This window comes from Rana temporaria, chromosome 5, assembly GCF_905171775.1.
Source record: "Rana temporaria chromosome 5, aRanTem1.1, whole genome shotgun sequence".
NCBI lineage: Eukaryota > Metazoa > Chordata > Amphibia > Anura > Ranidae > Rana > Rana temporaria.
The window spans coordinates 18,508,800-18,523,312 of NC_053493.1; the positions used below are offsets into that span (position 1 = coordinate 18,508,800).

Genomic DNA, 14,513 nt, shown 5'->3' on the forward strand with positions numbered 1-14,513 from the left:
TGCATTGCATGAATCTGTGTATTGTCGCTGCGGCCCAGTATGGTGAGCGCCGACCATCTGAATAACGGCAGCTGGTTGGCTTTGGAAGTGCCTATCAGAGCCAGCGGCTGTAATCGGCTTCCAAATAATTAACCAGGGGACGCACGGGATGTGCATTCCCTGGTTAACACTGACAGGCGTCTCAGCCAATCAGGTTTACCGGTTCTGGTTACTGGTAACCTGATTGGCTGAAGCATCATCAAGGGCGGGAGAAGACATCGAGGGACGGTGGAAGGAGGATGGCTGACCCCAGAAAGGTAAGTGTCGGGCGGGGAGGGGGCAATCTGGCAGCATTTTACATTGACAATTGATGGGCACAGTGGCTACAATTGATGGGCACAGTGGTGACAATTGATGGGCACAGTGGTGACAATTGATGGGCACAGTGGCGACAATTGATGGCACAGTGGTAACAATTGATGGCACAGTGGCTGTGTTTGATGGCATGGCACATTGGCTGAGTTTGATGGTACAGTGGCTGCGTTTGGCATGGCACAGTGGTGACAATTGATGGCACAGTGGTGACAATTGATGGCACAGTGGCTGCATTTAATGGCATGGCACAGTGGTGACAATTAATGGGCACAGTGGCGACAATTGATGGCACAGTGGCTGCGTTTGATGGCATGGCACAGTGGTGACAATCGATGGGCACAGTGGCGATAAATGATGGTACAGTGGCGACAATTGATGGGCATAGTGGTGACAATTGATGGGCACAGTGGCGACAATTGATGGCGCATTGGTAACAATTGATGGCACAGTGGCTGTGTTTGATGGCATGGCACAGTGGCTGCGTTTGATGGCACAGTGGCTGCGTTTGGCATGGCACAGTGGTGACAATTGATGGCACAGTGGTGACAATTGATGGCAAAGTGGTGACAATTGATGGCACAGTGGCGACAATTGATGGCACACTGGTGACAATGGCATGGCACAGTGGTGACAATTAATGGGCACAGTGGCGACAATTGATGGCACAGTGGCTGCGTTTGATGGCATGGCACAGTGGGGACAATTGATGGGCACAGTGGTGATAAATGATGGCACAGTGGCTGCGTTTGATGGCATGGCACAGTGGTGACAATTGATGGCATGGCACAGCGGCGACAATTGATGGCACAGTGGCTGCATTTGATGGGCACAGTGGCTGCGTTTGATGGGCACAGTGGCTGCGTTTGATGGGCACAGTGGCTGCAATTGATGGGCACAGTGGCTGCGTTTGATGGGCACAGTAGCTGCGTTTGATGGGCACAGTGAGGCTGCAATTGTTTTTTTTTTTTGTTTTTTTCATTTGTTTGCGCCCCCTCAAACATTTTGAGCACTACCCGCCACTGGATCTGTTTGGCTTTAGTAAGGGGTAATTCTTCCCACTGACCATCACACCAATGTATCATGGGATCCTTGAGACCAGAAAGACATTACAAGGGTTCCTCTGTGTTGGAGAAGGTTGAGAAAGGCTGTCATATAGGTTTGATGATTGGGTTTCCACCAACTTTTGGCCAATCAGCGTGGCATGTGGCAATGATGTCACTGTGAAGTCTTAATTGAAATGTGTGGCATATGGCATGGACTCTCTTATAGTATCCACAAGACTTTTATCTTTAATGGATTTGTGTTTTGCCTGAACAAGTTTTCTCTTCTCTACCTAATAGACCTCATATGGCCTCCAACAAAACCTTTCAAAGGCCCGAGAACTGGGTGTCTTTTGTGTTGCACACCTGAGGTCAGAGACATCATTTCTGTAATCCTCATTACTCTCAGCCTTCAGTCTTCGTCACCCCTACTTACCGAATCGGCGTGGGTTTGTTCAACAATACATTTCTCCGCACTTCTGATGCACGCGTCTCCAACATTGGTGGGCTCATGTGTGGCTTTTGTTCGGATGATAGAATAGATAAAGGACTGAGAACAGATAATGGGCTTTACAAAAAGAAGTTAGTTTGGTGGAAAGAAAAGAACCGGTAATTGGTTTCTTTGTATTTTAGTTTTGGGTAAAAGGACATGTGATGAAACGCAAAACAATCAACCCTTCCCGGGATATAGGGCTAAAAAAATAAGTTTAAAGTGATATTAACCACTTCAGCCCCCGGAGGATTTCGCTGCCAAATGACCGGGCCACTTTTTGCAAATTCGGCACTGCGTCGCTTTAACTGACAATTGCGCGGTCGTGCGACGTGGCTCCCAAACAAAATTTACGTCTTTCCCCCCCCCCCCAGGAATAGAGCTTTCTGTTGGTGGTATTTGATCACCTCTGCGGTTTATATTTTTTGCGCTATAAAAAAAAATATAGGCCCAGATTCTTGTCCACTGGGCGTATGTCTGCGGCGGCGTAACGTATCCGATTTACGTTACGCCGCCGCAAGTTTTCCAGGCAAGTGCTTTATTCACAAAGCACTTGCCTGTAAAGTTGCGGCGGCGTAGCGTAAATCACGCGGCGGAATTCAAATTCGGCGGGTAGGGGGCGTGTATCATTTAAATGAAGCGCGTCCCCGCGCCTAACGAACTGCGCGTGCGCCGTCCGTAAAATATCCCAGTGTGCATTGCTTCAAATGACGTCGCAAGGGCGTCATTGGTTTCGATGTGAACGTAAATGACGTCCAGCCCCATTCACGGACGACTTACGCAAACGACGTAACTTTTTTAAATTTCGACGAAGACAAAGGGGGGGGAGTCCCCGTCTGCTGCGTGAGACTTGTGAGTGTGTCTGGCGCCAAAGACCAGGAGCTGCTAGATCAAGCGAGAGGATCGGAAAGCAGCCATGTCGCTATACTTGTGGGCACCATCCATGTCGGGGCCTAGAGTGCTTTCCATGCCCACCACTGTGGGTGCCACGCTATCCGGAGCCCTGGCATTTTTATTATAAAACATTTTTTGTACTTGTTGTGGCGGCGATCTGTGATTTTTTTTTTCCTGACTGCGACATTATGGTGGACACATTGGACACTTTTGACACCATTTTGGGACCATTCACATTTATACAGCGATCAGTGCTATAAAAATGCACTGCTTCCTGTGTAAATGTGACTGGCAGGGAAGGGGTTAACCACTAGGGGGGCGATCAAGGGGTTAAGTGTGTCCTAGGGAGTGATTCTAACTGTTAGGGGGCGTGGTTACGTGTGGCACGTCACTGATCGCGGCTTCCAATGAGAGGAAGCAGACGATCAGTGTCCTGTCACTAGGCAGAACAGGGAGATGCAGGTGAGGGCTGGCAGCCTTAGGTCTAGGGGGCAAGTCCAGTCAAGTGGCCCACTGAACCGCCGAATCAGCTCACCATCCATGGCCCACCTGTTTTTTCGATGAAGCCTCACCAGTGCCCATCAATGCAGCCTGATCACTGGAGAAGGTTACATGGGGTGTATGGGGGAAGATGGAGGGTCAGTTAGGGGTGTAAAGGGTCTCTCACCTCAGTGATCTCAGCTGAGCAGGTCCTTGCACGCCACATCCCGACTCCCTGGCACCCCCTGCCTCTGCCTGCTTCCAAGAATCCGGTCCCAGGCAGTTGTAGTTTCCTCTGCGCTGCTCTGTTTTCCACCCACTTGGAGCTTGAGCAAGGACTACAACTCCCGGAATGCAACAGCTAGTGGTCGGTCACCATGGCCGTGCCCCCTTCCCAACTTCCTAGACCAGAATAAAAAACAAAATGGTAGCAGGCCATATTGAACATAAGTTGGGGTGGCCTGGGAGGCAATTGCCACCCTGCCCCCTGGCCCAGCCCTCCCCTGGGGAGATGCCTTGTTTACAAAGGCATCCCCCCGTTCTGCCATTCCGTGACACGATCGTGGGACACCGGGGGACATCGAGTCCGCAGGGTACCACGGTCACGGAGACCGCGGTGGGCGTGCGCCCGCTAGGGGGCAGGATTCAAAGCAATGTATATATATGTTGCTTTGCCTGCCCATGCCATTCTGCCGATGTATATCTGCGTTAGGCAAGCGGATAAACCAAAAATGACAAATATTGCAACTTACCAAACCTTTAATTGTAATGGCTGCATTTGTTTTAGGCTGGTGGACCCTTCCCCCACCTATAACTGGCCTTTGCAGCAAGGAGCACATGGAAGGGCGACGCATGTCAATCAAAACCAAAGATTCAACTTACCGACCAGCCATTGGTTTTAGGCTTTTTTTTGTGTTTAAATGAACCCGACGACTTATTAACCACTTCCGGACCGCCGCACGACTATATACGTTGGCACTTTGAAGAGGGATATATCTCTGTTATGGTAGCAGCTAGCTGCCATAACCCCCGGTATCCTCATCTTCAGGTGGCAGGCCGGTTTACGATAATGGTGATCTCTGCGGCGGATTCGCTGCAAGATCACCATTATCGGCGGCAGGAGAGGGGCCAGCCGCTCTCCCTTGCCCTCCTCCACTTACCGGAGTCATTGGTACCGGCGGAGGCGATCGGGTCCTTGATGTGGCTGGGTATGGAGATGAGTAAGAGGAAGATGGCCCCCCGCCTGTCTCCATACCATAGCAGGGCAGAAGCGACGTCAAAACATCACTTCCACCCATAGATCTTTTTTTTGCATTTTTTTTTTTTTTATTACTATTTATTTATTTATTGCATTTTAGTGTAAATATGAGATGTGAGTTTTTTTGACCCCACATCTCATATTTAAGAGGACCTGTCATGCTTTTTTTTTTTCTGTTACAAGGGATTTACAAGTTTACATTCCTTGTGATATAAATAAAAGTGACACATTTTTTTTTTTTGTTAAAAGAACAGTGTAAAAAATAAAAGGTAAAATAAATAAGAAAAAAATAATAAAAATTTTGAATGCGCCCCGTCCCACTGAGCGAACGCATATGTGAGTAGCGCCCGCATATGAAAACGGTGTTTAAACCACACATGTGAGGTATCGCCGCGATCGTTAGAGCGAGAGCAATAATTCTAGCCCTAGACCTCCTCTGTAACTCAAAACATGCAACCTGTAGAATTTATTAAACGTCGCTTATGGAGGTTTTTAAGGGTAAAAGTTTGTCGCCATTCCACGAGCAGGCGCAATTTTGAAGCGTGACATGTTGGGTATCAATTTACTTGGCGTAACATTATCTTTCACACATAAAAAAAAATTGGGCTAACGTTACTGTTGTCTTATTTTTTAATTAAAAAAAGTGCATTTTTTTAAAAAAAAGTGCGCTTGTAAGACCGCTGCGCAAATACGGTGTGACAGAAAGTATTGCAACGACCGCCATTTTATTTTCTAGGGTGTTTGGGAAAAAAATGTATAATGTTTGGGGGTTCTAAGTAATTTTCTAGCAAAAAAAAAATGTTTTTAACTTGTAAACAACAAATCTCAGAAAGAGGCTCGGGGCTTAAGTGGTTAAATGCAACTCCCGTCTTCTCTTCCAGATCTGGTGTCGATGTATAACAACGATTTACAATTACTTTGTGGTCACCAACTTCTTCTGGATGTTTGTGGAAGGCTGTTACCTCCATACTGCCATAGTGATGACCTACTCCACGGACAAGCTGCGCAAATGGGTCTTCCTCTTCATAGGATGGTGTAAGCCTCTTCCATACAATTGTTTTGTAGGGATTGTCTCAAAAACATGAGTGGGTGGTTGTAATTCCACAGTGGGGAGCACATGTATTCTGATGGATAGATGAAGGGCAGATGACTGGAGGGAGCCCAACCCTCCTTAACCACATAAGGACCGCCTAACGAATGGCACGGCTGGGCACAATCACGTACCTGTACGTCGCCTTTAAGAGCCCAGCCGTGGGTCGTGAGCGAGCGCCACCCGGTCCGAAGCTCCGTGAATGCGCCCGCGGTACCCGCGATCGGTCACAGGAGCTGAAGAACAGGGAGAGGTGTGTGTAAACACACCTTCCCCGTTCTTCACAGTGGCAGTGTCATTGATCGTCTGTTCCCTGATATATGGAGACAATCAATGACGTCACACGTCCAGCCCCGCCCCCTTACAGTTAGAAACACATATGAGGTCACACTTAACCCCCTACAGCGCCCCCCTAGTGGTTAACTCCTAAACTGCAATTGTAATTTTCACAGTAATCAGTGCATTTTTATAGCACTTTTTGCTGTGAAAATGACAATGGTCCCAAAAATGTGTCAAAATTGTCCGATGTGTCCGCCATAATGTCCCAGTCATGAAAAAAATCGCTGATCGCCGCCATTACTAGTAAAAAAAAAAATATTAATAAAAATGCCATAAAACTATCCCCTATTTTGTAGACGCTATAACTTTTGCGCAAACCAATCAATAAACGCTTATTGCGATTTTTTTTTACGAAAAATATGTAGAAGAATACGTATCGGCCTAAACTGAGGGAAATTTTTTTTTTTATATATATGTTTTTGGGGGATATTTATTACAGCAAAAAGTAAAAAATATTCACTTTTTTTAAAATTGTCGCTCTATTTTTGTTTATAGCGCAAAAAAATGTTGAACCGCAGAGGTGATCAAATACCACCAAAAGAAAGCTCTATTTGTGGGGAAAAAAGGACATCAATTTTGTTTGGGTGCCACGTCGCACGACCGCGCAATTGTCAGTTAATGCGACACAGTGCAGAATCGCAAAAAAGCGGCCTGGTCATTTGGCAGCCAAATCCTTTGGGGGTGAAGTTAAAAACTGGGCTGGCCAAAAAAAATAAAAATAAAGTGCGCCCCCCCACCAGTCCAACATATAAAGAATATAATACTCATTATGTCTGGAGGGAATCGAATCTAATAGAGAAGAATAATTACTTTACTCTGTGGCCGATCCTAGGGTCACAGGCGCCTGGGTGCAGAAATATTTCTGGCGTCCCCACATGGGCGTGGTCATTTTACTAACTCCTCCCCTTTACAAATGTTTCTATGGCAATGACTCAACCACAGAGATGCTCCCCTACAAAGTCCTCATTACCCTGGGATCCTTACATGATCTCTTAACAGTAAACAAATTACAGGAAGAAAAGCAGAGTACTTTATTGGGACCTGGAGGGGGGCCTATGTGATGGACACAGAGAGGGCTTCTGTTAGAGAGTCTGTTAGATGTTTGGCGCCCCCACCTCTGCAGGCGCCTGGGTGCAATGCACCCTGTGCACCCTGCCTAGGATCGGCCCTGAGCCACTCATCACTGCTCAAGAATGATAGGGAGCATATTAAAATGCACTGATTACTGTGTAAATGTGACTGGCAGTGAAGGGGTTAACCACTAGGGGGCGATCAAGGGGTCAAGTGTGCCCTAGGGAGTGATTCTAACTGTGAGGGGGCGTGGTTACATGTGACACGTCACTGATCGCTGCTTCCAATGAGTGGAGTCAGACGATCAGTGTCCTGTCACTAGGCAGAACAGGGAGATGCTTGTTTACATAGGCATCTCCCCGTTCTGCAGCTCCATGACACGATCGCGGAACACCGGCGGACATCGAGTCCGTGGGTCCCATGGGCACGGTCATGAAACTCGCGGCAGGGGCGTGCGCCCACACAGCGGCAATTTTAAAGGGACGTATATATGCTATTTTCCTGTCCGTGCCATTCTGCCGATGTAAATGTTCGTGCGGCGGTCGGCAAGTGGTTGACGTACAGGAAATGTATAGAAAAAAAATTATTTCCGCGAAGAAGTTTAGTGAAAATAAATGATAAATTAATAAAATATAAAATTATTTATTTAGTGAAAATAAATGATAAAACCATAACACAAAAGACATTTCCAGGTCTGCCTGAAGATTTATAGCTGGATTCAAAAAGACGCGCCTAACGTTAGGCAGGCGTAGCGTATCTCATATAAGCTACGCCACCGTAAGTTAGAGAGGCAAGTGCTGTATTCACAAAGCACTTGCGTCCGAAGTTACGGCGGCGTAGCGTAAATGTGCCGGCGTAAGCGCGCCTAATTCAAATTGTGAAGAGGTGGGCGTGTTTTATGTAAATAAAGCATGACCCTGCGTAAATGACGTTTTTATCGAACGACGCATGCGCTGTCCGTGGACGTATCCCAGTGCGCATGCTCCAAATTACGCCGCAAAGACTCATTGGTTTCGACGTGAACGTAAATTACGCCCAGCCCCATTCACGGACGACTTACGCAAACGGCGTAAAAATTTGACGCGGGACCGACGTTCATACTTAACATTGGCTGGGCCAGCTTTTTGTTGGACTAACTTTTCGCCTGAAAACGCCTTACGTAAACGGCGTATCTTTACTGCGACGGGCAAGCGTACGTTCGTGAATAGGCGTATCTCGCTGATTTACGCATTCTAGCCGTAAATCAGCGTACACGCCCCTAGCGGCCGGCCTAAATAGACAGCTAAGATACGACGGCGCAGGCCGTCGTATCTTAGCTAGATTTAAGTGTATCTCAATTTGAGAATACACTTAAATTTACGACGGCGCAGATTCAGAGTTACGACGGCGTATCTACTGATACGCCGGCGTAAACCTCTCTGAATCTGGCTATTAGATATCATTCCCCTTTAAGCACATTATTTAGGAAAGCAATTTTTAATCCTATTCATTTACTTTTTTAATATCCCAAAATGAATGCCGTCCCAATTGCTTCTCTATAATTGAACTGGACCGTCACCTCCAAGAATGAGCGCATTTCAAAAACGCATTAAGCACTTTCCGATCATTTTTCATTCTCCGAACTTATTTTATTGGCCCGCTGAATGCAGTGATTATGGATTCTGGAGACGTGAAGATGAACCAATTACATTTTTTCTCTATTTGTTACAAATACCATTTTAAACCAGCGGAGCGGAGAATATTCTCAGGGAATTATTTGGTACTTAACCACTTCCTGACGGCCGTGCGGCGTTATACGGCCGCAGTGTGGATCTTAATTGCCGGGAGGCCGTCTATATACGGCCTCCAGCCACTGGGGGGCGCACGCTGCATCACTGAGATGCCGATGCGTGTGCCTGGTGACCGTGATGTCCGCCAGGCACCCGTGATCGGCGGTTACACAGACAAGGATGGGGATCTGTGTGTGTAAACACACAGATCCACGTCCTGTCAGGGAGAGAGGAGACCGATCTGTGTCCCTTGTACATAGGGACATAGATCGGTCACCTCCCCCAGTCAGTCCCCTTCCCCCACAGTTAGAAACACTATGCAGGGCACACATTTAACCCCTTCCTCACCCCCTAGTGTTAACCCCTTCAATGCCAGTCACATTTATACAGTAATCAGTGCAAATTTATAGTACTGATCGCAGTATAAATGTGAATGGTGCCAAAAATGTGTCAAAAGTGTCCGATGTGTCCGCCATAGTGTCGCAGTGCCGATAAAAATCGCAGATCGCTGCCATTACTAGTAAAAAAAAAAATAATAAAAAATATTAATTCTGTCCCCTATTTTGTAGGCGCTATAACTTTTGCGCAAACCATTCGCTTATTGCTATTTTTTTTTTTACCAAAAATATGTAGAAGAATACGTATCGGCCTAGACTGAGAAAAAAAAAGTTTTTTTTTAAAAAAAATGGGCTTTTTATTATAGCAACAAGTAAAAAATATTGATTTTTTTTTCCAAAATTTACGCTTTTTTTTTGTTTATAGCGCAAAAAATAAAAACACCAGAGGTGATCAAATACCACCAAAAGAAAGCTCTACTTGTGGGGAAAAAAGGACATCAATTTTTTTTGGGAGCCACGTCGCACGACTGCGCAATTGTCAGTTAAAGCGACGCAGTGCCGGAAGCTGAAATTTCACCTGGGCAGGAGAGGGGTATATGTGCCCAGTAAGCAAGTGGTTAAAGAAGGGGTCTTCCCGGAATATGCCCTTGAAGAAATACTAAACCCACAACTGTAAAAATCAGTCTGTGATGCTTGTTATACTCACTGTGGAACCTAAGGGGTTATTCTTCTGCATTGTGTAAAAAGGCTAATTGATCCTGTCTTCTTTTATTCTCCCCTTCTTTTACTGTCCCCAATCCATCTCCTGATAAAACAGAGCCTTGAGGGCACTCTGCAAATACTCAGTTCGGTGTGTATTGCTAGAGAGTTTATTTCATTATTTTGGGAGGGTGCATGTGATCAGCACAGGGCCAACCAGAGGGTCAAGGGTCATGCAGCCTCATAGCACAGTCAGAGGAGAATGAAAACTCCTCCTACAATCTTTAAGGCTGCATTCACACCTGAGCGTTTTGTAGCCTGAAGCCTGAAGCTATAAACGCTGGAGGGGAAAAAATACATTATTCTCTATGGAGATGGTTCACATCTCCACTCCAAAACGCCTGACGCCGAACGCCTGAAGCCCAAACAAGTTCTGGACCCTTTTTTGAAGTCAGACACATGTCGGACTTCAAGTCGCAGTGTGAACCCAGCCTAAAGGCCAATAAGGACCTCTGTCTTGGGCAGCAAAAACATCAGGTCATTGCTGTCTGAGAAAGAGATCCTTATGCCGCATACACACGATCATTTTTCGGCATGAAAAATTACGTTTTTAAAAACGTCATTTAAAATGATGGTGTGTGGGCTTCACATCGTTTTTCATCTTCTGAAAAACGGCAAAAAAAAAAATCGAACATGCTGCATTTTTTAATGTCGTTTTTCAAAATGTCGTTTTTCGTGATGTAAAAAATGATCGTGTGTGGGCAAAAACGACGTTTTAAACTCGCGCATGCCCAGAAGCGAGTTATGAGATGGAAGCGCTCGTTCAGGTAAAACTACCGTTCATAATGGAGTAAGCACATTCATCACGCTGTAACAGACAAAAAAGCGTGAACCGTCTTTTACTAACACGGAATCAGCTAAAGCAGCCCAAAGGCGAATAGAACTTCCCCTTTAGAGTGCCGTCGTAAGTGTTGTACGTCACCGCGCTTTGTTCATAATTTTTCAAAAACGATGGTGTGTGGGCAACATCGTTTTTAATGATGAAGTTAGAAAAACTTAGTTTTTTATCATGTTGAAAAAATGTCGTCATTTTTTTTCATGCCGAAAAACGACCGTGTGTACGCGGCATTAGTGACTATGAAACATTATTTTTTTGGTTGAACATGGTGTGCTAGTGACATCTTTGATTGTTCCTGGATTATCTGACTCCACGCCTAAAATACATTATATAGCCGTAGGTTTAAGGACACCTAACCAAACCTACACATGCTTGGTGGACATCAGTGTTGCCAACCTACCAGATTGAAATTTACTGGCACGACACCCGAAATTTACTGTCGCAGCCACGTTTTTACTGACATTTCACAGAAGTTACTAAATTTAAAAAATGTAGGTGCAAATTTCAGTATTTAGGCTACAAACAAGTACGCTGGGCAAATAGCAATGTGATTTAAGGGAGATATTAAGGTATGAAAACATATTTTTGTTATTTTCGATATAATAAGGGCAAATTATTTAGTCACATCACCCCCTGCCCCCACCCACCTCTGCCACCAACACCCCCTGCCTTCGCCCCCCTCTGCGGTGCCACAATCCCCCCTTGCCTCCAATCTCCCCCTGCCTTCACCCCCTCTGCAGTGCCACCAACAACCCCTGTCTCCATCCCAACCCTCTGCGATGCCACCATCCCCCTCTGCAGTGCCACCAACACCCCCTGCCTCCAATCACCCCCTAACACTCCCTGCCTCAAATCTCCCCCTGCCTCCAATCTCCCCCTGCCTCCATTGCCCCCTGCCTCCAATCCAGGGCTGTGGAGTCGGTAGATAAATGTTCCGACTCCGACTCCGACTCCTCAGTTTTATGTACTTCCGACTCCGACTCCGACTCCCCGACTCCGACTCCTCTGTATTAATATGCGAATGTATTTTATACTTTCCTTGAGGGAAAGAAACGCAACCTACCACAGGACTACTGGCTGGGAAGCCAACAGTCTACTGTATTGCACAGTTTAAGCAAAAGACAAACACAATGAAAACAATCAAGTGGCTGGATAGTAGCAGCAGGCATAAACATCAGGAACAGGATTTTTACCAGTTCAAAAATACAAACCACATTATTTGGTTGTTTTAGAACAAAAACAAAGCTTATCTATAATGAACCAAAAACAAAATCTGTAAAACCTAGAAATGGTTTATATTAATCTTGAAATGTAATTATAGGCTTAGCAAATGCAAATCAATTCAATGTAGAGTTCTAAGGAAGAGAATTGCCTCTGCCAGATCCTCTTTCATAGAAGCTCTTAAGTCAGACTGAGCCTAGGTTCACACTGCTGCGAATTCAAAATCGCGGTAAAATGCACAATGTTACCGCGATTTCGCAGCTGCGATTTTGCCACGATTTCGGCCACAATTTAATGTAAATCGCAGCCCGAAATCGCAAAAAGTAGTACAGGAACTACTTTTTGAAATCGCAGATGCGGCGTCGCACTGATTAGGACAGTGCCATTGCCGACAATTGCCGCCGATTTGAGATGCGATTTGACATGTCAAATCGCATCTCAAATCGTTCCAAATCGTACCCAGTGTGAACCAGGGCTTTATTATTTTTAGGGCTGAAAATAATCTTTCGACACTGACTTGGGTGGGTGGCATTGCAGTAACTATTCTGGTCACATCACTAACGATCTCTGGATAAACAAGGATGGCTTCTTCAACAGTAAGTTTTGATGAGCGATCATACTTTTCAACTTCTTTTAGTGCTTTATATGGAATTTTTTTATTTGGACACTTACTGGTTCTCTAACATGCGTTCCCTGTAAAAGCAGAACACAACACTATGGAAAGTATAAGTATTGCAGCTCCTAATTGTGCGTTGCGTGCCATATAGTGAAGCACATGAAAACCATGCTTCTTCACGGTCACTTAACGTGTTCGTTTTGCGGTTACGTGAGGCACTGCATGCATTGGTCTTTATTCTTACAGTAGAGAAGTCATTAATTATAACTTTTTGTGAATTGGGACATTTAAACTTGCTTTTTTTTTTTTTTTTTATTCCAATCTAAATTTAGTAGGAGTCGGAGTCGGAGTCGGTGCATTGTTTGCCGACTCCGGCTTCCGACTCCAGGTACCCAAAATTTCCCCCGACTCCGACTCCTCGACTCCGACTCCGACTCCACAGCCCTGCTCCAATCACCCCCTGCTACTAACACCCCCTGCCTCCAATCACCCCCTAACACTCCCTGCCTCAAATCTCCCCCTGCCTCCAATCTCCCCCTGCCTCCATTGCCCCCTGCCTCCAATCATCCCCTGCCACTAACACCCCCTGCCTCCAATCTCCCCCAGGCCCCCTGTCTCCAATCACCCCCTGCCTCCATCGTCCCCTGCCTGCATCCCCCTCTGCAGTGCCACCAACAACCCCTGTCCCCATCCTCCACCCTCTGCCCCATCCCCCTCTGCGGTGCCACCAACACCCCCTGCCTCCAATCACCCCCTAACACTCCCTGCCTCCAATCTCCCCCTGCCTCCATTGCCCCCTGCCTCCAATCATCCCCTGCCTCCAATCTCCCCCAGGCCCCCTGTCTCCAATCACCCCCTGCCTCCATCGTCCCCTGCCTGCATCCCCCTCTGCGGTGCCACCAACAACCCCTGTCCCCATCCTCCACCCTCTGCGGTGCCACCATCCCTTCTGCGGTGCCACCAACACCCCCTGCCTCCAATCACCCCCTAACACTCCCTGCCTCAAATCTCCCCCTGCCTCCAATCTCCCCCTGCCTCCATTGCCCCCTGCCTCCATCCCCCTCTGCGGTGCCACTGCAGCCACCATCACCCCCTGCCTCCAATCACCCCCTGCCTCCAATCTCCATGTGCAGTTCCAAGCAGAACCGATCTCGGCTATTTTTACTGCCAAATTCCCACAACCACGGACATTTACGAACGGGGGAAAAAAGTGCCCGTTTTTACGAACTGTCCATAAAAATACAGACGGTTGGCTACACTGGTGGACATCCCATTTCAAAATCCTGGCATCTATTATATTATCTGAACAAAAGCCACATATGAGCCCACCAATGTTGGAGATGCATGCATCAGAAGTGCGGAGAAATGTATTGTTGAACAAACCCACGCTGATTCAGTAAGTAGAGGTGACTAAAATAGAAATCGAAGGCTGAGAGTAACGAGGATTACAGAAATGATCGATCTGACCTCAGGTGTGCAACACAAAAGACATTCAATTCTCGGGTCTTGGAAGGATTTGTTGAAGGCAATTTGAGGTCTATTAGGTAGGAGAGAAGACTTGTTCAGGCAAAGCACAAATCCATAAAAGATAAAAGCCTTGTGGAAACTATAGGCGTACCCATGCCCTATGTCACCTATTTCAATTAGGTCTTTATGATGACATCATTGCCATATGCTACGCTGATTGGCCAAAGTTGGTGGAAATCTGATCAAGAAACTTATGTGAGCTCATCCCATTCCAAAATCTTGGCCGGTAATGTAGATAGAGTAGGCCCCACTTTGAGGCTAAATCAGCCTCCACCTTTCTGGGAAGACCATTTGAGGTCTATTAGGTAGAAGACAGAAAACTTGTTCTCGCACAAATATATAAGAGTGGAAAGTATGAGTGCCCGTGCCCAATGCCACATATTTCAATTAATACTTCACAGTGATGCCAATGCCACATGCTACACAGTT

At 46.4% G+C, this 14,513-nt stretch overlaps 1 protein-coding gene across 1 annotated transcript in view; it reads left to right on the forward strand.

Moving 5' to 3' along the window:
* The window catches only part of CRHR2 (corticotropin releasing hormone receptor 2), a 151,837-nt gene that overhangs the window by 103,145 nt on the left and 34,179 nt on the right, over positions 1–14,513 (forward strand). The window contains exon 6 of the mRNA XM_040352237.1: positions 5,398–5,551. Within this exon, the coding sequence (XP_040208171.1) occupies positions 5,398–5,551 (154 nt within the window). The remainder of the gene's footprint in view (positions 1–5,397; positions 5,552–14,513) is intronic.